Source organism: Thamnophis elegans, chromosome 7 (genome assembly GCF_009769535.1).
Source record: "Thamnophis elegans isolate rThaEle1 chromosome 7, rThaEle1.pri, whole genome shotgun sequence".
NCBI lineage: Eukaryota > Metazoa > Chordata > Lepidosauria > Squamata > Colubridae > Thamnophis > Thamnophis elegans.
The window spans coordinates 32418414-32442174 of record NC_045547.1 but is presented as its reverse complement, the minus strand read 5'-3'; the positions used below and the strand labels follow the sequence as shown (position 1 = coordinate 32442174).

Sequence of the window (23761 nt, the reverse complement as noted above, 5' to 3'; positions counted from 1 at the left end):
TTCAGAATACATGAGATCAAATCTCTGACAGAGTTTTTATAACCTAAAATTTAACAAAGGGTAGAGTATACATTCAGACATTCAGACTCATTTCAACAAACAGAAGTGTGTATTTGCACACCAATTTGGCAGCTGAAGCGGGAATGCAAAGTTCCAGGCTACCATAGTTTTTCCATAGTTCTGAAGATGTCTTGAAAAATTTGGAGGGGAGGGTTCTATTACAGAGTCTACCTGAAGTGTGCTGATCAACTATCAATCTTCCAAAGCAGTCAGAAGCTTCTCCAACAGCAAGTAGGAGAAATTGAAGAGTTGAATCTATGCTTTTCCAAAGACCAAGAATTGTAATTTTATCTTTCCATTTCTTTGCTGGAACTGTCTTAGTGTATACGTCAGCCATTCCCATTTTGTGGCTGGCAGGCTGACTAGATTATGTATCAATAAATACTTGACAGGCTTCTTACTTTGCCTGATAACTGCAAATGCAGAAATAGCTGTGTTATTTTGGCCTAACCAGTTTGTAAACCTCTGAAAGTTTATAATGTGAGTGTTAATTCATCTTCCTATGTCTCCAGAAGTCTGCAACATCATAATTTTCAATTTTCCTATAGCAGAACCATCAAAAAAATCATGTTAAACTGATTTAATTCTTAAAAGTATTTTATTACTCTTTCAACACAAGGCCGCCATAAAACACTGATTCAAAGAGACAGTTCTATTTTCACACCCATTTTGCTCTGATAAGAGATCAGTGCTGGTTTGACTTCTTCATTCAGGAAACTTGCCACCTGTTGTGAAGAAACAACAATTTAGTTTGAGATCCAATAAATTATAATCCTTTACAATTTGCCATTTTTAAAATCACCATATGAAAACTATCTAGCCGTCACCACCCTAATGGATGACTTATGTTTTATATATTCTATATGAGCATGTTTTAAAGGTTTCAAACTGACGGCCCGTGGGCTGGATGCGTCATGTGCAGGCCACGCCTACCCCAGCTGTGAATGGGAAAAAACATCGTAAAACATCACGGGACGGCAACATGACGTGGCAAGTTTGTTTTAAAGAGCCCTGGAAGTTCAGGTGGTCCAGAATTTTGTAGTCACACAACAGCTGAACAACTCTGATAGAGCAACTTCACTGGCTGCTGGCTTATTTATACAGATACAATTCAAACTCCTAGTTATAAAATAAATCTCTATAGAACTAAGCTTTAATAGTACTTGGAAGCAAGGTATTTGAAAGATACAAAGATATCTTAAGATTTAAGGCATTTGTGAAAGATCCTTCTCTTGAATTTGAGTATCATTGGAGACATATATGGAGAAATATACATTGCAACTACTTTGGAGACGTTTCAGAACTTGGAAAATTAATTTGTATTGTTTTTCTATCATTAGACAAAGACAATTTTATTCAGATAGGTTTCCTATTATAAACTACTTTGGCTGCTGATTTAGATTTTAACTGGTTGGATCAGTGTCTTCTTCCACTTAACAAATGAGTTCTAATTATAGATTAATTGTTTTTGAAAGTAACACTTTTTCAACTTTTAATTATTTTTTTATTCTTAGTCCCTTTCTTATCTACTATTTTTGCTGAAAACTGAGAAATGATTTCAATATATAAAATTGTATAAATAAAAAAGTGCCAACAATTTTGCTCATTGTTATTAAATATTACTTCATATAGAAAGAATGGGCAGTTTTTGGTCTAGCAATCTATATTAAAACAGTATAACAAGTCATTTAGTCCATAATACATTAGAATAAAATGAAACACCAATGGATTACCCAAGAATTTAAGAGAATGGAGGTGATTGGGCTAAAAAACCCAACAGATTAGCATATCAATTTTAATAAGAGTAAATCTGAATTGGGACATAACAGTTATGGATAAAAAAAGCTTTCTTCAGGAAAGCTAAAATTAAGAGCAACCTCCCCCGTTTCCCCCAAAATAAGACCTCCCTGGATAATAAGCCCAATCGGGTTTTTGAGCGCATGCGCTAAAATAAGCCCTCCCCCCAAAATAAGCCCTCCCCAAAAATATTGCAATACAGCAGTAGCTATGATATGACCACGCTTGCTGCCTCCTGAACCTCAAAAATAATAAGACCTCCCCGAAAATAAGACCAAGTGCTTATTTTGGGGGTCAAAAGAAAATAAAACCCTCCCTGTCTTATTTTTGAGGAAACACAGTAGTAAAGACACTACCTTTTTCTGCTTTTTCTTACCTGTTGGGAAGCCCGGCCAGTGAAGGATATAGGCTCCAAGAGAGTTTCCAATTGCCCATGGATAGGGCTAAAATAAGGATCAGCACGAATTCGTGCAATGAGGTCATTATCACCTCCTTCTTGCTTCACAACAGCAGCTGCCTGCTGGGACAGAACCCGTATTTTCTCATGACATTCCTATAAGGTAAAAAATGGACAAAGTGTTAACTCGTAAACCAGGAAAATGCTACATCCAACCATTAATATTGAATACAGAGTTTAGGAAGCTCATCCTAGATAGCCCATCTTGCAAACAGGATTTGAGCGTATGAGAAAGCTATTGCAATATTCTCTCTCCACTGGTATCCCAAATGATTATCGGATTTAATATATTTTTCTTTTTAATTTACAATCTGCAATGAGACAACAAAGATACTTCTAAAACTCTTCATTGCTTTATAGAAGAATTTAAGTTAAAAACCAGTCAAAAGCTTACAGTGCGCAAGGTTTTTTTCCAGACCTCATCAGTAGACAAATATTATAAAAAAAACCAACAGAATAGATTTTCCATAAACTTTGTGTAACTCCTGTTTCTTGCATGTATGTTTCTTAGGGGCTGATAACTAAGCATGTAATCAACTACTTACCTGGCGATTTCCCCCAGCTTTTACCATAGCCATGATGATATTTTCTGTGGACATGAAAGGCAACTCTTGTTCTATATGCCTTGCAATTACCTAAAAAAAGTGATATAAATCTTTATAGGGTGGATTGTTAATATGGTCTCTTATTCTTATTTATTTATTCAGCAGATGGAACATATCCCCATGATAAAATATATTTTTTTTGTTATGCAGAGGATCTCAGTGGGTATGAAGGAAGCTGCAGAAGCTTATATATATTTTTCTTTTTACGATCCTTTAAACCAGGGGTAGTCAACCTTTTTATACCTACCACCCACTTTTGTATCTCTGTTAGTAGTAACATTTTTTAACCGCCCACTGATTCCACAGTAATGGTGATTTATAAAGTAGGGAAGTAACTTTACTATATAAAATTTATAAAGCAGAGTTACAGCAAACCCCTACTGCCCACCATGAAAGCTGGAACGCCCACTAGTGGGCGGTAGGGACCAGGTTGACTACCACTGCTTTAAACTCTTTGTTTCAGAGTTGAGTCCTGCAACTGAGTGGAGTTGAGTGTTTACTCGCCAGATGCCCTTCCTGACACCCATGTAGAGTTCATAGCAGAGTTCTTTGCGCCCTGATAAAAGAAAAATCTGCCGCTGCCTAGGATTGAACTTTCAACTTTCTGAGTGGGAAGACAGCGCCTTCATCTCTAGGCTATCCTGCCACTCAATTCTAGAATGTTAGATAAGGATTATATTTCTAGATATGTTCCTCAATTTTATGCTTAGAAAATAAACAAAAATAGGTGCAGATAGTTTCTTCAAAGCAAGAAATTGTAACATATTGTTTTTATGCAACAAGTCAGCTTTCACTCCATTTGAAATGTACATGATAAATACAGTAATTATTAAATCAGATACTGTTTCAGTATTATTCTTGTCCCAGGAGCTACACTTTCATTCTTAGAACTGAATTGCATGACCTTTTAAAATCATATACTTGTATTTATTTTCACATTTAAATAAAAAATCAGTTTAGTAAATGTGATCATTTGGAAGATTTGGTGAGATACCCTATCTGGACTCTGCCTAATATTAATCATTATATTGTGTGGTTACTTTGTACCACACAAAATAATTGCTGCAACTCTAATTAAGGTTGTCAAATAAAACAGTAAAAGAATTTGGTAGGATTGCTTTTAAAGATCTCTTATAGCCTAATGCTGTTAATGGGATGATGGTATGCAACTTTATTTTAGGAAATTCTTTCCATATCAGTTCTTCCTCTGGAGCATACTGATCTTGCTGTTTCAGGGGTGTTCTAGGGCAGTGATAGAGAACCTTTTTGGCACTAAGTGCCAAAAAGGGAGCATGCACGCTCCTCTGGGCTGCCCAGGGGGCATGTGTGCACTGTAAAATGAACTGGCGCGCATGCACCCGTGACGATCAGCTAGCCAGCATGCATGCCCATGCTGGAAAATGGAAGACCAGCTCTTCCACTTTCTGGCACTGCTTGCATGCACAAAGGCTAGGTGATCATTGCACGCTCTTGCGTGCCAGGAACCCGGAAGAGGAACTGGAGATGCCACACATGCCAGGCGACATGGCTCCGTGTTCCAGTTCTGGCCCGTGTACCCTAGATTTGCCATCACGGTTCTAGGGGCTTCTGTGCTCCAAAAGAGAAATGGTTTGTAGTGTTCTTGATGGATAGGCCTGTTTTGCAGCTGGATTACAATTAACACCACAAATTGCATGGAAGATTAAATTGTACACATACCTATATTTCATTTAGTGGAAGAGTGAGTGTTCACTGTCCCTCTGCTTTTATTTCTTACCTTAGGGTATACTACAAGACCTTCCGAGATATTTTGCAGGGTAGTGAGTATAATATCAGCAGTAAGGAAAGCTTCAGCTAAACATACACGCCTGTAGAAAAAAACAGTACAAGGATAAAAAAAAGCAACTGTTTTAATACCCTGTTTCCCCAAATATAAGACCTCCCCGGATAATAAGTCCAATCGGGCTTTTGAGCACTTGGGTTAAAATAATCCCTCCCCCCAAAATAATCCCTTCAAGAAAATATTGCAACACAGCAGCAGCCACGAGGTGACCTCCTGCACCACAAAAATAATAAGACCTCCCCAAATATAAAGCCAAGTGCTTATTTCAGGAGTCAGAAGAAAATAAGACGCTATTTTATTTTTGGGGAAACACGGTAGCTCAGTGTTTGTTAATCTGATTGTCACTCATATATTCCTCAGGATGCAGAGATGTAAAAAATATTTTAGCCGTGTTAATTTTTCCGAACTAGTGCTTCAATAGCGAGCTAATAAATAAAATATAAAAGGTGCTTTATGGCCCTTTTGTAAGCACTTCTGATTATCATAAAATATTGTACTGGCTCCTTTCCCCGGTAGTAACATGACTGCATTTCGGACACTTGGCAATTGGCTCACATTTAAGACTCGTTGTAGCATCCTGCGATCAAATGACTGCAATTTGTGATGTTTTTGATTTCTGGTTAAAAAAAACAAAACCAGCCACTCAGGAGAAGGAGTTTGCGTTCATGAGTCTGTGATTTGCGATTATGTGATTTGGACTTCTGACTGCATGATTTGTATGGTTAATGACCACTATAAAAATGGTTATAAAATTGCTTCCGGTCATGTGGGTGCCTTGACTTGCAACCAAAATTCTGGTACCAATCATGGTTGTAAGTCAAGAGTCTGTATTAATTTGCCTAACTCCCTGCATATTGTAGGAACCCTGGTGATGCAGTTGTTAAACGGTGGTATTGCAGTCAAAATCAATCCACAGCCTGGAATTTGATCATAGCAGGGCTCAAGGTTGACTCAGCCCTCCATCCTTCTGAAGTCAGGAAAAGGAGGACACCGATTGTTGGGAACAATATGCAAACAATGCTTTTACTTATAAACTGCTCAGAGGATACTATAAAGTGCGACGGGGTGGTAAATGCTAAATTCTATTGCCTTATTGATTACTATAATATATTAATAGGCAGTCAGTGCTATAGAAAAAGTAGTCTATTTGGAAGGATGCTTCACTGAAACTAGAAGTTTACTTGGGGCCTGGATGGCACAGAGCCTGTTACAGTCAACCATATTTTTCTTGTAATTAATTTCCTCCCATAACTTCCAAATACATCAAGAGTATCTCCACGTCATGCAAGTACATACCTGTTTGCACTGTCATCCAAGGTGCGCTCAAACCATTGCACAGAGGCTGTCTGAAGGGGATCCAGGACAAGAATCATAAGGTGGCGAGCTAGACTGCAACAGCGTTCTGAACGCATGGGATTCCGTTTATAAGCCATGGCACTTGAACCTTTAAAACAGTTTTAAATAATTGCTCATCCCAAGACAGAATAGTAAAAATATAAAATGCTGCAAAAACCCCAAACCACAATTGACTGTAATCTGTCCTAGCTTGCAGTGCAAATATAGAACAAACTTTGCTTTAACTGAGGAAAGAATGTAAGGAATCCTTGGGTTCAAAGGATGGAAGGAGCATACAGGTAGTCCTTGACTTATAACAGTTCAATTGGTGACCATTTGAAGTTACAACAGCCCTGAAAAAAGCAACTTAGGACTATTTTTCACACTTAAAGACCGTTGTGGCATCCCCATGGTCACGTGATTTACATTCGGATGCTTGACAACTAACTCACACTTATGACGGTTGTAGTGCCTCAGGCTCATGTGATTCCCCTTTGTGATCTGGCAAGCGAAGTCAATGGGGAAACCAGATTCACTTAACAATCGTGATATTAATTTAACTACTACAGTGATTCACTTAACAACTATGGCAAGAAAAGTCATAAAATGGGACAAAATTCACTTAATAAATCTCTCACTTAACAACATAAATTCTCGGCACAAGTTGAGGACTACCTGTACAAGATTCTTTAAAGGTGGATACTTATGGCTTCAAAGCTATACATCAATAAGCTTCAGATTTTCAGGGGAAATATACCGTATTTTTCAGACTATAAGATGTACTGGATATAAGACGCACCATGATTTTGAAGAGATAATTTTTTTAAAAAAAGTTTTTGCACTCTGCATGTGTCCCAAACCATCTGCATGCCTTGTTTTTTTGGGAAAAAAAAAAAGGCATGCAGAGGGTTTGGGAGGCTTGTAGAGTGCTCCTAGGGGTTGGGGGGCGGGGAAATGAGCAAAAACGGCCTGTTTCTTGCTGATTTTTGCCCTCCCCAACCTTCAGGAGCACTTTGCAAGCCTCCCAAACCCTCTGCATGTCCATTTTTGCAAAGGGGGCGGGGTTTTGGTAGACCAAAAGTTCTGTATTCAGTGTATAAGATGCACCCAGATTTTCACTTCTTTTTTGAGGGAAAAAAGGTTTATCTTACACTCCAAAAAATACGGTAATTTGTCCTTTGATAACTTGCTAATAAAGTTATCTTTAGTAAATATAAAGTTATCTTTAGTAACTTTAGATATGTATTAAATGGCAATTGTAAATTCCATTAAATTTCAGTAGAAATCATATTTATATTATTCTCTGCAATGTTTTTACATAAAAAGTATAAAATTAATTTATCAGGAAATCATTTTTAATATTTGCTAAGTGCTATAATAATTTATTTTTAACCTTTGATTTATGTTAAATAAAGATATTATAGACCAATTTAAAAAGTGCTGAGCAAATTACAAATAAAATAAGTAGAATGAAATTCTATTTTAACTCAGTGCTTACCAATTTGTTCTTTCTCAAAAGGTTCCTCTATTTCTTTGAGGTTGGCCAGAAGGCGGATATCAGTACATATCTAGAGAATAATAATTAATATAAATTCACATGTAAATAAAATCTCTAATAGAATTAGCAAAATAGTAATCTTGAAAGGAGCGCCATTTCGACTGATTGATATTTGCGTTTTTAAAGTCAAGAGTCAAGCAAATAATCTTAAACTGTAGCTTATTTATTTATTGGACTTATAAGATTTAAATTATTTAAAGCTCAAAGTTTGTTCTTTATCATCGTCTTCAGGGGCCATGGCAAATGTAGAGGTGACCCAGTGATATCTGCAATGTGGATAATACTACGGCGATTAGTCCAATTTTGGAGAGAATAGGGGAGGTTTACTAAAATTGGTGCAAAACTCAATAAACTTTTCTGGAGGCTTGTAAACAAGCAAACAAAACCATGCTACCAAATTTAGTATTTTGTGGTCAAATGGAACTACTTGATCCGTAATTTGTTCCAATGTCTTTCACTACTGATCACCTTGGCTATGAATTGTAATTCAGCAAAATCACAAAGCTTCTATTGCTATCCATACATTAGAGCTTCTCTCTTCAATACTTGTACATGTAAACCAGTACTTACCTTATGTACAGTTGCCCCAAGACTTGATAGAACAGAGAGAACTTCAATATCTACTTTGCGACTATATGTCTGTCCTGTGATGATATAAGCCCTAAAACCAAACACAAAGTAATATGAAGTTCCTCCTGTGGAGGAATGAACATGCAAAAATGCTTGAATATTATGCCAGATCCATTGATTATTTGATTCTTAAATTGTATTAGACTTGAATAAGCATGAAATGACATAGAAAAATCATGTGGTTGCATAACTCAAATTTGCATGCGGTAAGGCAGCAGCTAAACACACAATGAGAATGCTTTGAGCGACAACTACCGGTATCATTGCAGAGTTGATAATTTTTAGAAAGCAAAAGTCCTGGCTAAATAATAAAATATATATGAATAATCCCAGATGCAGGTCTTAGTATCTCTTAAAAAGGAAAAGATCTTTTCTGAAATTTCAAAAAGTTTCAAAAATTTCTAGCAAAAAGCCTCTAGGCAATGTACCGCTCTGATTCTAGTTAAGAAAGTTTCCTATATACACCTTAGAAGGTTAGGCTTAAGCACTTCCTTAGTATTAAAGGGAGGGTGTTTTTTTTAAATATACCGCTTAAATCCTGCCATTGATGTCACAAGTCTGTCCAGCTCCTCCACCTTAGGGAAAAAAACAGACAGGAACCTCAGAATCCAGTGACTGAAAAGAAGATCACGATTGTGCTGCCTAGATAGTTTCCCTTTGAACACCATTCTAAAGTCAGCATATTTTATGGGTGACAGCACAGGTAATCCTTGACTTATAACAGTTTGTTTAATGACTGTTTGAAATTACAACGGCAGTGAAAAAGTGACTTATGACAGATTTTTGCATTTACAACCATTGCAGCATCCCCATGGTCCTGTGATCAAAATTCAACTGAGTCATATTTACGACTGTTGCAGGGCCCCAGTTATGTGGTCCCCTGTTGTGACCTTCTGATAAGCAAAATCAATGGAGAAGCCAGATTCTCTTAACAAGCCTCTTACTAACTTCAAAAACTCCAGTGATTCACTTAACAAAGGTGGCAACAAAAGTCATAAAATGGGCAAAACTCACTTAACAAATGTCTGTCTTAGCAACAGAAATTTGGGGCTCAATTGAGGTCGAGAACTTTCTGTTCTATCTTGTAAGCAACTCCTTTACCGCCTGCACTTCTAGTTAACATAGCGTTTCCAGGTCCAGAAAAAGTTATCCTAACATAAAGTTCTAGTTTTTATTGATTTACTTTTCATTTATCAAGTTTAGAAACTGTTCATCTCCCTCATAGAGACTCTGGTAGGTGTACAAAATATTAAAAACGGAAATGTATGTAAAAATACGTAAGAGGCAAAAATAGTTAAAAGTCAACCTTAAAAATTAAAACATGGGGAGGAGGCTTTCAGGGCACTAACCAACTCCATGGCTCGGTACTCCTCTGTGAATACATTCTGATCTTTTTATTTTATTTTATAATCTTGATAGTATTCTTTTTGGTACTTCTGACATTGTTTTTCAATGATTTTTTTCCATGCCTGTAAATGAGTTTATATATTGCCTTTCTCAATATTTGTAAGGCAATATACAATTCTTAACAAATAAATACTTAACTAGAACACATTTAAGTGAAGTCCCGTGCATCCTTACTTACTTTACTATGATCCCCTTCAAAAAGCTGCAAGAAGCTGGCCTGGGTGCCAGTTGTGCCTTTCACCCCGCGAAATCTCAATTCATCTCGTGCTCTTTCAAAATTGTGAAGGTCTGTGCAGAGATCTTGAATCCATATGCAACAACGTTTACCTACAGTGGTTAGCTGGGCAGGCCTAAAACATCACAAAGACTATTTTTTAAGGACAAGTGCATGAAATTTAATGTTATTACAAAATGACTATATTTGCTTTTAGTTCCATCTTAGTTATAGAAACTGGTAAAAACAAACCATGACTCTTAAGCTTAATAATAGCTATCTCTTAAATTAAATAAGAACCTCTAGATTTGAAGGCTCAGGGAAGGGATATCAAATATTTTACATGATTGCTAATCGGATAGTAGCATATTTTATATTCCATTGGTTTAAACATGTTGGGAAAAAAACACAGGACAGAATTATAGAATATGTGCAGCAAAAGACTATGTTATAGGAAACATGGCAATTCATAACAGATTTCTTAACTGGCATTTAACGAAGGAAATAAAACTATGATTATAGTGTTCTCATGAGTTATGTTCTTGCTACAAATATTTTAACAGGACTAACTATGATTTATAACATTTTTGAAAACAGATAAAATATGTATGCTGAAAGGCCTTCCCCCCATAGCATGTTTTTGCCAAGATGAAACTGAATCTTGGTGCTTGGAATTCAATAAATTAGTGTATGTAAATTTTATTGTCCTTAACCATGCTCCACAGAAAAGCTACTACCGTATTTGTCGGAGTATAAGACGCACCAAGGTTTTGAAGAGGCAAATTTTAAAAAAGTAGATAGGTAGATGGAGGGAGAGAGAGGGAGAGAAGGAGAGAGATAGAAAGAGAGTATCGGTAGGTAGATAGAGGGATAGAGAGAGAGAAATAGAAAGAGATAGAGAGAGAGAGAAATACAGTAGATAGGTAGGTTGGTAGGTAGAGGGATAGAGAGTAGTTAGGTAGGTAGGTAGATAAAGGGAAAGAGAGAGAGAGAGAGAGAGAAAGAGAGAGAGAGAGAGAGAGAGAGAAAAAGAAATACAGTAGGTAGGTAGGGGGAGAGAGAGTGCGTAGGTAGGTAGAGGGATAGAGAGAGAGAAATAGAGAGATAGAGAAATACAGTAGGTAGGTAGAGGGATAGAGAAATATATAGAAAAATACAGTAGATAGGTAGGTGTATCTGCTGGCACAGCATTTGATCAATGTAATTCTCATCAATCAGTTAAAGAGCTTTCCAAAAGGAAAAAAAAGTTTTTGCATTCTGCAAACCTCCCAAAAACGGCCCGTTTTTCACAAAAAATGGGCCCGTTTCCCCCCCCCAAAAGTCATGAATAGGCTTGGGAGGGGGGGCTTGCAGAGTGCTCCTCGGGGAGTGGGGTGGGAGGCAAAAATGAGCAAAAAAATGGCCTGTTTTTTGTGAGAACGGGCCCTTTTTTGTCAAAAAAAATTGCATGCATAGCCTTATGGAGGCTTATAGAGTGCTGCTGGGGGCTGGGGGGGGGGGGACAGCCCATTTTTTGCTCATTTCTGCCCTCCCCAGCTCCTAGGAGTTCCCTGAAAGCCTCCATAAGGGTATGCACAGCCATTTTGGTGAAAGGGTGGGGCTTCAGGAGGCAAAAAATGCTGTGTTCGGTGTATAAGACCCAGATTTTCAGCCTCTTTTTTGAGGAAAAAAAGGTGTGTCTTATACTCCGAAAAATACGGTAATGCATAAATCAGAAAAGGTAGCAGCCATGTTACTAAATAATAACATCTTAGGGGAATTACTTACTGGTAGTGAGTGAAGCCTAGGGTGGGCAAGTTGGCATACTTTTTAGCAAAATCTGCCAGACGACTGATTATTGTGGCAAGCTATAATGAAAGAGAAGAAGAATAACATACATGAAAATAAGAGAAGCATCATCATCATCATCATCATCATCATCATCATCGTCGTTGTTGTTTCATTTGTGGCAGCCTACATGGTCATCTTCATTATGTATATGGACAATGAGGAAAAACCATTTAAATAATTTTGTACAACCGTTGCCCCCAACTTTAAGCCTTGTTCGCTGACTGCAAATGAAAAGAATAATCCAACATTGTCATGCTCAACCAAGTTTTTGCTTGGAAGAAGAAGAGATGTCAGAGCATGAGAATAAGAATGTTTTGATCAAGCGCTCGGGTCAGAAAGTAGAGGCTGATGTACAACAGTCGCTACAACAACTTTGTATAGCTCCATTTTTTGAGCCCTAAACAGCACTATCACTGCCGAGTGGAAGACTGAATGGTAGAGGGTTACCAGCTGCAAGTCAGACTTCCTGAGAGAAAAAGCATCCTACAGAATCAAAATTATAATGAATACTGGCTCACCTTGGACAGGCATGGCTACTAGAACCTTTGTCAGAAGTTTGAAAGGTTGCTGGAGACATTGAAGTTAATTGGACTTGTATCCCATTTTGGAATTTCAACTGTCATTTGTTTTCTTGGAAATTTCAATGCCAGCATGGATCAAACATTCTTATAGATCAGTGGTTCCCAAACTTGGCAACTTTAAGACTTGTGGACTTCAACTCCCAGAATTCTCCAGCCAGCAGAGCTTGAAGTCCACAAGTCTTAAAGTTGCCAAGTTTGGGAACCACTGTTATAGATCTTACTCTCTAAGGTAACATCTGCCTAGTTGTATTCCTTGTCTTTTTCGTTGTTTATTTTATTACTCTATTATCTTCTGTTCTGTTCCCACTCTTTTCATTGCTTCCTTTTTATTGTTGTAAGCCATCTAGAGTGAGAGGCAGCAAATAAATTTAACAAATAAAATAGTAAATCAATAATCTGATCCCTCTTGCATCTGGTATAATATTGTGGTTTTGAATGCACAGATTGTCTTGAATAACTCCTTGGAGCTAGTGTGCTTTCAGGATGAATTTATGGCTCACAACTTCAACTTTATATTTTCTCTTACAACTAGGCAGAACATAAATGTGCAGGGTCCCCAATTGGGAGTAGCTGCTGCACAGGTAGGTATCAAATGCATTAAACTCTTGAGGAAAAAGGTATGACAAATACAAAAGGGCATAACATATTTAAGTCTACTCTTAGAATTGTTAGTACTACTTAGTAAAGGCCCAAGTCAGAAAGAAGGGTTCCATTCCCCATATGTACTTCACAGAAAATCAAGAAATGCCCTGAATCTACTCTTTTCTCCTGAATGTTTTGCCATTGCCTCGGAATCTGTTTCCATTTCTATTTCTGTAGTTAACTTCAACAAACAGCCATTTGTCAATTAATAAAGTCCCTGTCTTATGAAAAAATGCATGTTACCTTGGGAAGAAGCAGGTTGAATCCATCTCGAAGAACTATCAAGTCCTAATAGAAAGAAAAATTGTAAAGTCAGATAAAATAACTTTTATTATTATGTTTTACTGTTGAGCACACTGTCACACATTAAAAGTAAAATTCTGTTTCCTATAATTTCTCAAAATAAATTACATATACACACACACACATACATAACAGATACAATTCTATACAATGTGTTTGCTGATATTTATTTTTCAGTGTGGATTGCAACTGTATAATTACTCTAACAATAAATACCTTTACAAAATCTAAAATTTCAATGAATCTAAACGCTCCGATAAATATTGATAAGTCCAGTGTGAATAAGATTGCAGTATAAATACCTAACAAATTGCAAAGTGTCTAAAGTTAAATTAGAATTAATGGGATTTTTTTAAACAGATGATAAAATTGTGCTAGAAGAGAAAATGGGAACCCTAAAGAACTTAATTTTATTTCTGAGAATGTAGGCAGATGCTTCTATCTGAGCTAGATTCTTCAGGAGCAGGAGCAGATGAACTGAGACAAATAAAGGCAAATGTATTGACCAACTAGCAAAAAATGACTACTCTGCCTGAAGATATGTGAACTTATCTAATAAAAGCACAGGTAGAAAGTAACAGCAGGATGATGAAACTAGCTTGACGTACAACAGGAATTGGACCTCCCACACTTCTAGCAGGATAGCTGGCTTAGCTGTCCATTGTAGCTTCACAGTTTTGCTTCTCTCTCTGGCCAGGGTACCCCAAGTGAGGGTTCCTGGGCACCCTGAGAACATTAAACTGTGTAAATTAGACGGTCCCCAAAGTTGAATTATAAAAAGCCAAATCAGATTTCTTCTAACTTCTCTCCTTTTGGTCATGTGATTAAAATCCAGTCATTTGACAATTAGTATGTATTTATGATGATTGTAACACCCTGAGTTCATGTGATTCCCATATGGGATTTTCCTAGCTGGCTTTCAACAAACAAAGTCAATGGGGAAAGTCAGGTTTGTTTAATAACCATAAGATTCAGTTAACAATTACTAGGCAAAATGTTTAATGACTGCAGTGAAAGAGGTTATAAAATTGGGTGTGACTCACTTAACACCACTTTCATTTACTTAGCAATGGAAGTTCGGGTCCCAACTCTGGTTGTATCCCAAGAACTCTAAAGGCTATTTATACATACATAAAAATAGGCATTTAAAAATAACAATCAACCTTAAAATTTGAGAATTGAAACTAAATTAAATACAACTCCAAGCAGAAGGAGTGGTAAGTACACCCATCTCAAAGCCATCTAAATAAGTCTCTGACTCCTTGGGATCTCCAGGCATGCTGTCATAACCAAGTCTTAAGGAATGTCTGGAACATCAGCAAACAGGTTGATTCAATAAATTTATTTATTTTGGGGTGTTATTTTACCGTATTATCTCCCACATAACAAGAAGTTGCTCCAAGGTGAATGATTCCTGCAGCTTTTGGACAACAATGGGCAAATGTATGTACATGAGCCATTACATCATGACGCAATCGTTTCTCTTCCTCTGCTGCCATTTTGAAGTCTATGTTGTCCAGATTGTCTTCCATTTCCTTTATTTGTTCATCTGTGATGGGCAGGCCCAATGACTAAGGAGGGAAAGTTTCTTAAATTAGAAGGTGCATGATCCTCAATTTAAGGCAGCCAACAGAGAATAAGTAGTTACTTTGGGATTTTAACTTTTGGCAGACATAACTCTTTCACAATTAACTAAGAAAGCATTGTTAAGCTGCAAATTTCCAAGCAGCAGAAAACAGCCCTCCTACTTTACAATTTGAGAATTATTTCTGCTTGTACGATTGAATCTAATACAGGTAAGCCTCTAATGATCATTCATTTAACAATGGTTCAAAGTTACGCTGGCTTCAGAAAAAGTGAATTACAACTCATTTTTGAAGTTATGACCATCAAACCACCCCCTTTGGTCACATGATCAAAATTCAGATGCTTGGCATAGGACTCATATTTACAACAGTTGCAGTGTCTTAAGGAGACATGATCACATTTTATGACCTTCCCAGCCAGCTTCCGACAAGCAAAGTCTATTGAAGAAGTCAGGTACACTTAAAGATGAATGGTTCACTTAATAGCCATATGATTCACTTAATGAGTATGGTGATTTCCTTAACAATTGTGGTAAAATGGTCAACAAATCTGGCCATATGATGATTCACTTAGTGACTGCATTGCTTAGTCATTAACATTCTGGTCCCAATTGTGGTTGTAAGTTAAGAACTACCTGTTCCTAATAATCAGACACAGAAGAGCATTTATTTATTAAACTTATATGCTGCCCATTTTGCCTAGAGCTGTGATGGCGAACCTGTGGCACGCAGCACCCTCTTTTTGGGCACATGAGCTGTCGCCCCAGTTCAGTTCTGCCGCGCATGCCTCTCGCCAGCCAGCTGGTCGTCAGGTCTCTGCTGTGCATGCGGGGTGCATGCGGGGTGCTGTGCATGCGGGGGGGTGCATGCATGCACAGGAGGAGGGGTGCATGCGGGGGGAACAGGAGTCAAGTAACCCAAGTAAAAGAATTTCAAAAATAATCTCCAAGAGTTAAGAAAGTGGCAATTAGATACATGGAGACAGACTAAAGACTAAAGATTAAGAGGCGAAAGAAATGCCCAATGGAAGCTTTAAAATATAGAAAGCCTGGAAATGAGCTAAAAATAATTGGAAAGGTGGTTATTAGGAGAAACGGCCTTTCTTATTTTTATTTTTAAACCCCCTGGATTTATCTGACAATCTTTTTGATGAACCCTGTTCAAGGTGGGAATTTGGAGCAGGGGAGCCATCTACTGGAAGAAAAAGAGCATTACAGTGTGGGTAAAACTAGTAAAAATGAGAATTGTTTAATACACATAAAGGAAGGAGAGAAACTAAAGAATGGTGAATTTGAAAGAATGATATGCTCTCATTGGCCAGTTGGCAGAGCCAGATCTTCAGGCCCTTTTGGAAGGCCAAAAGGATAGGCACGGATCTCACCTTGGGAGGGGCGGAGGCATGATGTTCCGGAGGGCAGGAGGCATGGCAGAAAAGATTCTAGTTATCTAAAATCAATACGACCTGTTACCATATAAATGTCCCAGGATTTTTTTATATAGTAATTTTATTAAAGATTGCAATTATAAAAGTAAAAGTAAAAAGTCAAATAATTAAAAGAAAAATAGAAAGTGCAGAAAAGAAAAAGAGAAAAGAACAAAGAAAATAATGAAGAAAAGGAAATGTATGAATAAATTTCCTTTTACCATCACAAGTATAAACAATTTTAGTAACTTAGCATTTTCTCTTAAAATAGTTGATGCTATCATTCAGACTTGATGCACCCAAAATGTCTTTGCATAAGTTGGAATGTTTCTCATATGTAAAAGTAAACACGATATTCCTTGATGTCTTGATAACAAGATAACATTTTTCTTCTATATTTAATTAATCATAACTCATTGTGTCTTGCTGTTGATATCTTGCCTCTTGCTGTCCAGGAAGTAAAAACTAACTTGTAACAAGTGACTATGCCCTCGCAGGTTGTATTTATTTATTAAATATATTATGGCCACATAGTCCAGAAAATTCTGGGTAACCTATAATAGCCAAATATACAATTTTTATGCAAATTGTATATGCAAAAACCATAATGTGACCATTCTGGACTAAAAAGCAATTTAAAAAAATGACAGGGGTTCCAGACACACCAACTCCATGCCTGGGAATAGAATCAGATCTTAAGAGGGTGCCATATATATTTCTTAGGGGCAGGGGAAGTTGTTTTGGACAGCAGAGCAATGACAGAGAAAGCAGTCTTCCTTGGTCCCATAAGATGACAATGTATTCACAATGCAGTTTAATCCTAATCATATTTTATTATAGTGCCTCTTTTATAAAGAGTAGAAATTACTGACATTTTTTATTTGACATTCTAGGATGCACAAATTGCTTTTATATTCAAGTGCTGCTAATAGAATTGTACATCCTTAGCAGTGGCCAATTCTATTGTGCTGCATTTAAGATCAGAAGTCAATTTCTGACCTAGCAACATAAATACTGTTCCTGGATAAGAACTTTAACTTAGTTTAGTTTAGTTTTCTTTCTGTCTGGCATTTATTCTATATTCCAACTGAAGGGCACATTTCCCGGCAGTAAACTGAATAACAAGAAACCAATCCCCCGCCCCTTAACTGAAATCACATTCTCCCATGACAACTGAAGGGGGCATCTTACTAACAATTTGGCAGAGCCTTGATGGAACAAACAGGTGCACAGAGTGTTTCCTCTCTGTTTGAATATGAATCTGAAGATCAAGATCAGAGTTGTGACTTCTTAGGAATGCAGATAGTTAAAAATAACAGATTATCTTTTCAAATTAGAACACATATATACCGTATTTTTGGGAGTATAAGATGCACCATGATTCTGAAGAGGTAAATTTTTAAAAAAGTTTTTGCACTCTGCACGCCTTGTTTTTTGCAAAAAAAAGGGGGGCATTCAGAGCTTTGGGAGGCTTGTAGAGAGCTCCTGGGGGTTGGGGGGGAAATGAGCAAAAAATGACCTGATTTTTGCTCTTTTTTTGCCCTCCCCCAGCCCTCAGGAGCACTTTGCAAGCCTCCCAAATCCTCTACAAATCCATTTTGCAAAGGGGGCTTGCAAAGGTTTTGGTAGATCAAAAATGCTGTATTCAGTGTATAAGACACACCCAGATTTTCACCCTCTTTTTTGAGGGAAAAAGGTGCGTCTTATACTCCAAAATATGGTATTGCATATATATGTATATTAGAATACAAGTTGTTTCCTTAAAGCTTGGTTTGATACCAAGCTTTAATCTGATGAGACAGCCAACTCTATAATGAATACTGTATAAGGTCTAAGCTGTATTGGATAGCCCTGCCTAACTGCATCTGCTTTTCTGTTCCATAACTATTTTTTTTAAAAAAAAAACTCCAAAGCTTCAAATAATATTATAAATTAAAAGATTCTCCCAGTATGAAGAACACACACACAGCTATGGACTTTTAATAAATGTTTATTTAGCTCTCTTAATTTGACTTGCCTGGCTCCTCTATCATAATGTTCAGCAATCTACTATCAGTGAGTTAAAATTACATACTGCAGAAACTTACCATCCACATACATACACTTCATTTATACCATTTGCATGGTTACACATAGCAATGGCTCTTTAGGACTAATAAAATAGGCAACATAAAACTGAAATGAAACAGGCTCTCTAAGGGTTTCTAGCTTAGGGTGTGGAAGAAATAAAAGAATTCTTACATTCTAATGCATTCAGTATTTGCTAAACAGAAACTGTTGGAGTCTGGTATAATCTTCCCAAACCTGGTGCCCCCTAAATGTATCGATTTACAACTCAGTGGTTGACTGAGAAGTATAAGCACTATAATACAAGCAAAAAATTGTATTATGGAAGGATAGAATAGCATGAGAGGCATTTTGTCTAGCTGAATGAACTCTCATTTGCTTTGTTACACTATGTTAGGAATATAATCTAATGTTTGGGTTGGCAATGCTGCACCTGTTTCTTTAAATCATGCTGTAAAATGTGAATAGCTGCTGTTTCCCCAATCGGCCATAAGAGGAAGCCAGAACGACTGTTAGTTATCTGTTTGTTAGATGCTGGGCTGATCTGATCTGAGTGTTTTGGAAGCTGGCTGTTAGAAAGTGCCGTGAGCTATTGTAAGTTTTGCAACTGCTGGCAAACTTTGAGTACCAGATTGTTTGTATAATTATGGACTATGTTATTTGGATTATCCCTTAACTGAAAGACATTGATGACTGACTGTCTTATCCGTGTATGACTTGGACTGTTTGATGGACTCTGATACCTCTATTTCCACGAAAGTAAAAGCCTATTTAAACTGCAGTGTCTCTGTATGCTGGTTTGTGTGTTCTCCAACACAACTCTCACAACGCTTCTCTGAACGCACTCGCTCTCCCAACGGGGAGCTTACCTAACACAATATATACCGGTAGTCCTTTCCCTAAAACTGCTGGTAGAGTTCTTTATTTTTGCAGAATCCTTTCCAGCATTACATTCTTACTATAACTTTAGGACATTTCGGGATGAGAAAGTAAACAATGGATCAATCTGAAAGTTTAATGCATCTGTAGCTCGCCCTAAAGGAGGGAGGGGAAATTTAGGTTGCAAAGGATGCCAAGACTCCTCCAAACTTGCTCATCTCCAACAAATTAAGAATAATATTCATGAAGATTTCAGGCAAAAGAACGTAATAGTGGCAGCAGATTTAACATTTGGAAGAGAAGATAAAGTCAACTTTGTTAACTCATGTCTCACAACAAATGTATCTGAAATGAAGTATATATTAAAACATTATTATAGCTTAATAAAATTATAATTCCTTCTAAGTTGAATAAAAAAATAGAGCATGTTATATGTGATACACAAAAAAGAAACAGCCTAATATTATAAACAGTTGAGAAATTATGTTCAGATTTTTGCTACTCTCCTCTTGGCAAAAAAGTGAACTATTTTGAAATACATTTGCTTCATACCACATGTGCAATGTGACAATGTAATGATTAATACCACATGTACAATATGATAATGTAATGATTAATCTGAATACAGGCTGGGAAAACAGAAACTGCTACAGGTGATGCAATTCACAAACTGCAACTTTCAGGGTTGACTTACGATTGTCAAGTTATCTCACAACTATATGTGAAATCTGTTTGCTTACATCAGTTTTTATGTATTTAGAAAGTGTAGCTACATCAAAACTGTTCTCCAGCTACAGTAATGATGGTAAAAAACATAATCAAGATTTTGAAACTTGTTTAGAAGTTTCAGAAAGAGGGTAGGAAAAATGTTTCTTTAATGACAATATACAGTACTTACTCAAAACTAACTTAAGTTTTATTTGTTACTAGAATGAAAATGAAGAATAACAAGACCAAGTGGCTGTGGATGTTGCCCCCCAAGGACAGCCCAGATAGTCTGGGGGGTGAAAATTTACACCCCTCAAAGAGGGTCCGCAACTTGGGGGTCCTCCTGGATCCGCAGCTGACATTAGAACATCACTTGTCGGCTGTGACCAGGGGGGCCTTTGCCCAGGTTCGCCTGGTGCACCAGTTGCGGCCCTATTTGGATCGGGAGGCACTTCAAACGGTCACTCACGCCCTCATCACCTCAAGACTTGACTACTGTAACACGCTCTACATGGGGCTGCCCCTGAAAAGTGTTCGGAGACTACAACTGGTCCAGAATGCAGCCGCGCGAGCGATTTGGGTGTACCAAGATACACCCATGTTATACCTATCCTCCGCAAGCTGCACTGGCTTCCTATCGGTCTCCGAACGCGATTCAAGGTGCTGGTTATTACCTTTAAAGCCCTACATGGCCTAGGACCCGGATATCTGCGAGACCGTCTTCTGCCGCATACCTCCCAACGGCCGATAAGATCGCACAGGGTGGGCCTTCTCCAGGTGCCGTCAGCCAGACAATGTGGGCTGGTGGCTCCCCGGGGGAGGGCCTTCTCTGTAGCTGCTCCGATCCTATGGAATGAACTACCCCCAGAGATCCGGACCTTGCTCACTCTCATGGCCTTCCGAAAGGCTATCAAAACCTGGCTATTCTGGCAGGCCTGGGGCTGTTGACCTCATGACTGTGGTCCAGCCCCAACCAGACTGAGTGCATGATGTGGTTTTAATCTGTTTTTCTCTGCTTTTAATTTTTTAATTCTTTTTAAAATGTGTTTTCTGTAAGCCGCCTGGAGTCCTTCGGGATTGGGCGGCCTATAAATTTATTAAATAATAATAATAATAATAACAACAACAAATAACAAATAAAAGAACAAATAAAAGCAGTTAGTATTTCCTAACTATATGCCTTTGAATTCCTACAAGCCTTCTCAGCTCAGGGATTTTTGGGTTACATAAGGTTTATTGCTTAAACAATATGCTCTTGTCAGAGATATATTCTCTTATTCCAATAAAGGTTGTTTTACACAGGTGGTTCTTTTAAATAACTATTTGTTCAACAACTGTTTAAGCTTACGACAAGGCTGAATGAGTGGTAGCTATGACTGATTCTCAGAGTTCTGGCTGTCCCCAGTCATATGATTGTGATCTGGGAAGTCAGCACCCAGCTCACGATTATGTATTTTGGAACTCATTGTATGCCTTTGTATTCTATTCAATTGTACATTATTTCATCTCACACCTTTATTTTATCTTATTTTATCTTATTGTATCTTCACCTTACCTCATTTAATCATGCCTTATTGTGTCTGATGTCCATTGCATTGATATGGTCAAGACAGTAATCAATAAAAAAATTATATTTATATACCGGGGTGGGTGGGGTGGGATGGGGCAGAACGAAATTGATGAGAAGGTGTACAAAAATTATGGAATCCCTTGTGTCTAAGATAAGGCTGCTTTCTCCCACACCTCGTTCCTTTCCAAGCCAATTTCTACAATCCCCAGCAAAACGTGCTGACCTGAAGTTCTGTAGCCTCTACCCCGCGGGCAAGGGATTCTGGCCCGAAGCTAGGAGTTACCGGATTGTAAAAAGTGTGACTGCGGTATTAGCTTCCGAGGGTTTCAAGCGGGAAATAAGCATGAATGGAGCAAAAAGGGGCGGAAGAAGCAGCGTTGTTCGGCCCAGCGACGCCAGTCCAAAGCCTACGCTTCCCGTCACCCAAGCGATTGTCTGCCTCTCCATTTAAACACTGGCGTGCAGCATTGGGGCTGTTTCTCCCGAGCTGCCGTGATCCGGAGGACCGCGACCCCGAAACCTCTAAGCACGAGTCTAGATTATCCTAATCAGCCAACCATGCCGGCCCCGCACCTTCTCAGCCTGGGCTAGGTAAAGCCAGAGTCTCCGCCAGGTGCTGAACTTCTTCCTCTCGCTGAAGTTATAGGCCATGTCGGGGCTGGCATAGCGGGAGACGAGAGGGGAGCGGTAGCGGCTGAAGACGTCTTCCTCGCCGGCGGGATTTAGAGAAGCCATGGGGACGGGCTGCAGCAGAGAAGTCTCGTCGGTCGCAAGCTCAGCGGGAAGGCTGAAGTCCGCCAAAGACCGGAATAAGAAGTGCGACAAAGTCCGGCCTCCGCTTGGCCCAGCCTCCTACCTTTTGCCCCCCTTCCACATGGCGACAGATTGGCCCGGAACGAGCGATCGCCGCAGCGACCTCTGGTGCTTGGGCGACGCCGCGATCGGTATTGCTGCTCCCGGACGGATAAAGTGGTGGTTGTTATAAATTCGACAACTCTTAAGATGTGTGGAGTTCAATTCTCAGAATTTCCCAGCCAGCATTCTGGGATTTGAAGTCCACACATCTTAAAGTTGCCAAATTAACAGATTAAGAGAGTTGGAAGGGACCTTATAGGTCAGTGATGGCTAACCTTTTTGTTGTCACGTGGGAAAAGCACACCCATAATACAATGGTGCACAACACGTCCCCTGCGTGCCCTGTCCCCCTGTGCATGCGTGGCCCTCCCACCCCCCCACTGTGCATGCACATGTGACCACCCACCACCCCACCACTCTGCAGCCCATTTTGGGCCTAGCAGGCCTCCCTAAAGTCCCCTGGGACCAAAACTGGGGTGTGCGCAGACACCCCCCCCCCCATGTGTGTGCATCTCCTGCATGCTTCCCACCCATGTGGCAGAGACCCAAAAATCATCTGGCCAGCAGAAGGCCCACGTGTGTGCGCGGTTGACCTGAGTTGGGGCGACGGCTTCTGTGCCCGCAGAGAGGGGCCAGTGTGCCATCTGTGGCACGTGCCATAGATTCACCATTATGGTTATAGGTCATCTAGTCCAACACACACCCCAATGTTCCCTGAAATAAGGGTAAATTCAGAATCCGCTGAATTTCTATCCCTGTTTGCTGAAGAGAGATGCTTCTCTTTGTCCTCAAACATCAACTATCACGTAAGGCAGATGATAGAATTGTCTTTGGATAATACGTTTTCATTTGAGTGCGGTTTCTTTTCCCTCACTTTGAATACCATATGAGGGTACCCAGGCAACATCGCATTGAAGTTTCCTTCCTCTCATCTTTAACCGATTAGAAATACAGGTAGTCCTGGACAAGTTCATTTAGTGATCGTTCAAAGTTACAATGGCTTACGACCATTTTTTCACACTTACAACCATTGCAGCATCCCTGTGGTCATGTGTTTCTGCATTTTGATGTTTTAACATCAAAACATACACTTAGCAATTTTGTATATGTGTGTGTTGAAGAAAAACCAAGACCAAAAAGAACTGTGCATAGGAAAGAAAGTGATTGGCCACTGCTTTTCTAGAATACAAATGTGAAGGTCATAGCAACAGGGAATTATATATCCCGCAGTTGAGGTTTAACAATTTGCAAGTCTAGGGGTTCCTTAAGCTGTTTAGAAGTCTCTTGGTATGAGTGTAGTACAGGAGTATCCAAAGTGTATATATGTCCTAGACCACGTATGAATATCACTTCTAGTACTTGTACTACTCATAGAACTCAAAAATATTGTACTCAAAACCTAGAATAAGTGCATAAAATTTAGTGGAGGAAG

General features: G+C 38.6%; 1 protein-coding gene across 1 annotated transcript; it reads right to left on the bottom strand.

Annotated features, from left to right (window-relative positions):
• Positions 1-639: 639 nt before the first annotated feature.
• Positions 640-22292, bottom strand: ADSL (adenylosuccinate lyase). Its single transcript, XM_032220873.1, has 13 exons — positions 22048-22292; positions 14609-14812; positions 13182-13226; positions 11653-11732; positions 9850-10021; positions 8793-8839; positions 8205-8295; positions 7575-7644; positions 6038-6185; positions 4676-4766; positions 2860-2949; positions 2234-2410; positions 640-785 (listed from the first exon to the last, which is right to left on the bottom strand). The coding sequence occupies exons 1-13, from the start codon at positions 22207-22209 to the stop codon at positions 699-701; spliced, it is 1464 nt and encodes a 487-aa protein (XP_032076764.1). The 5' UTR covers positions 22210-22292; the 3' UTR covers positions 640-698.
• Positions 22293-23761: the final 1469 nt, after the last annotated feature.

Bases quoted from the DNA above. Each gene is read 5' to 3' on its own strand.
- ADSL (XM_032220873.1), bottom strand. From the start codon at position 22,209: ATGGCTTCTCTAAATCCCGCCGGCGAGGAAGACGTCTTCAGCCGCTAC. The intron at 11,733-13,181 runs GTAACATGCATT...CTTTCATTATAG, and splicing joins TCAACCTGCTTCTTCCCAAG to CTTGCCACAATAATCAGTCG. The intron at 2,950-4,675 runs GTAAGAAATAAA...CACTTTTTTTAG, and splicing joins GTCTTGTAGTATACCCTAAG to GTAATTGCAAGGCATATAGA.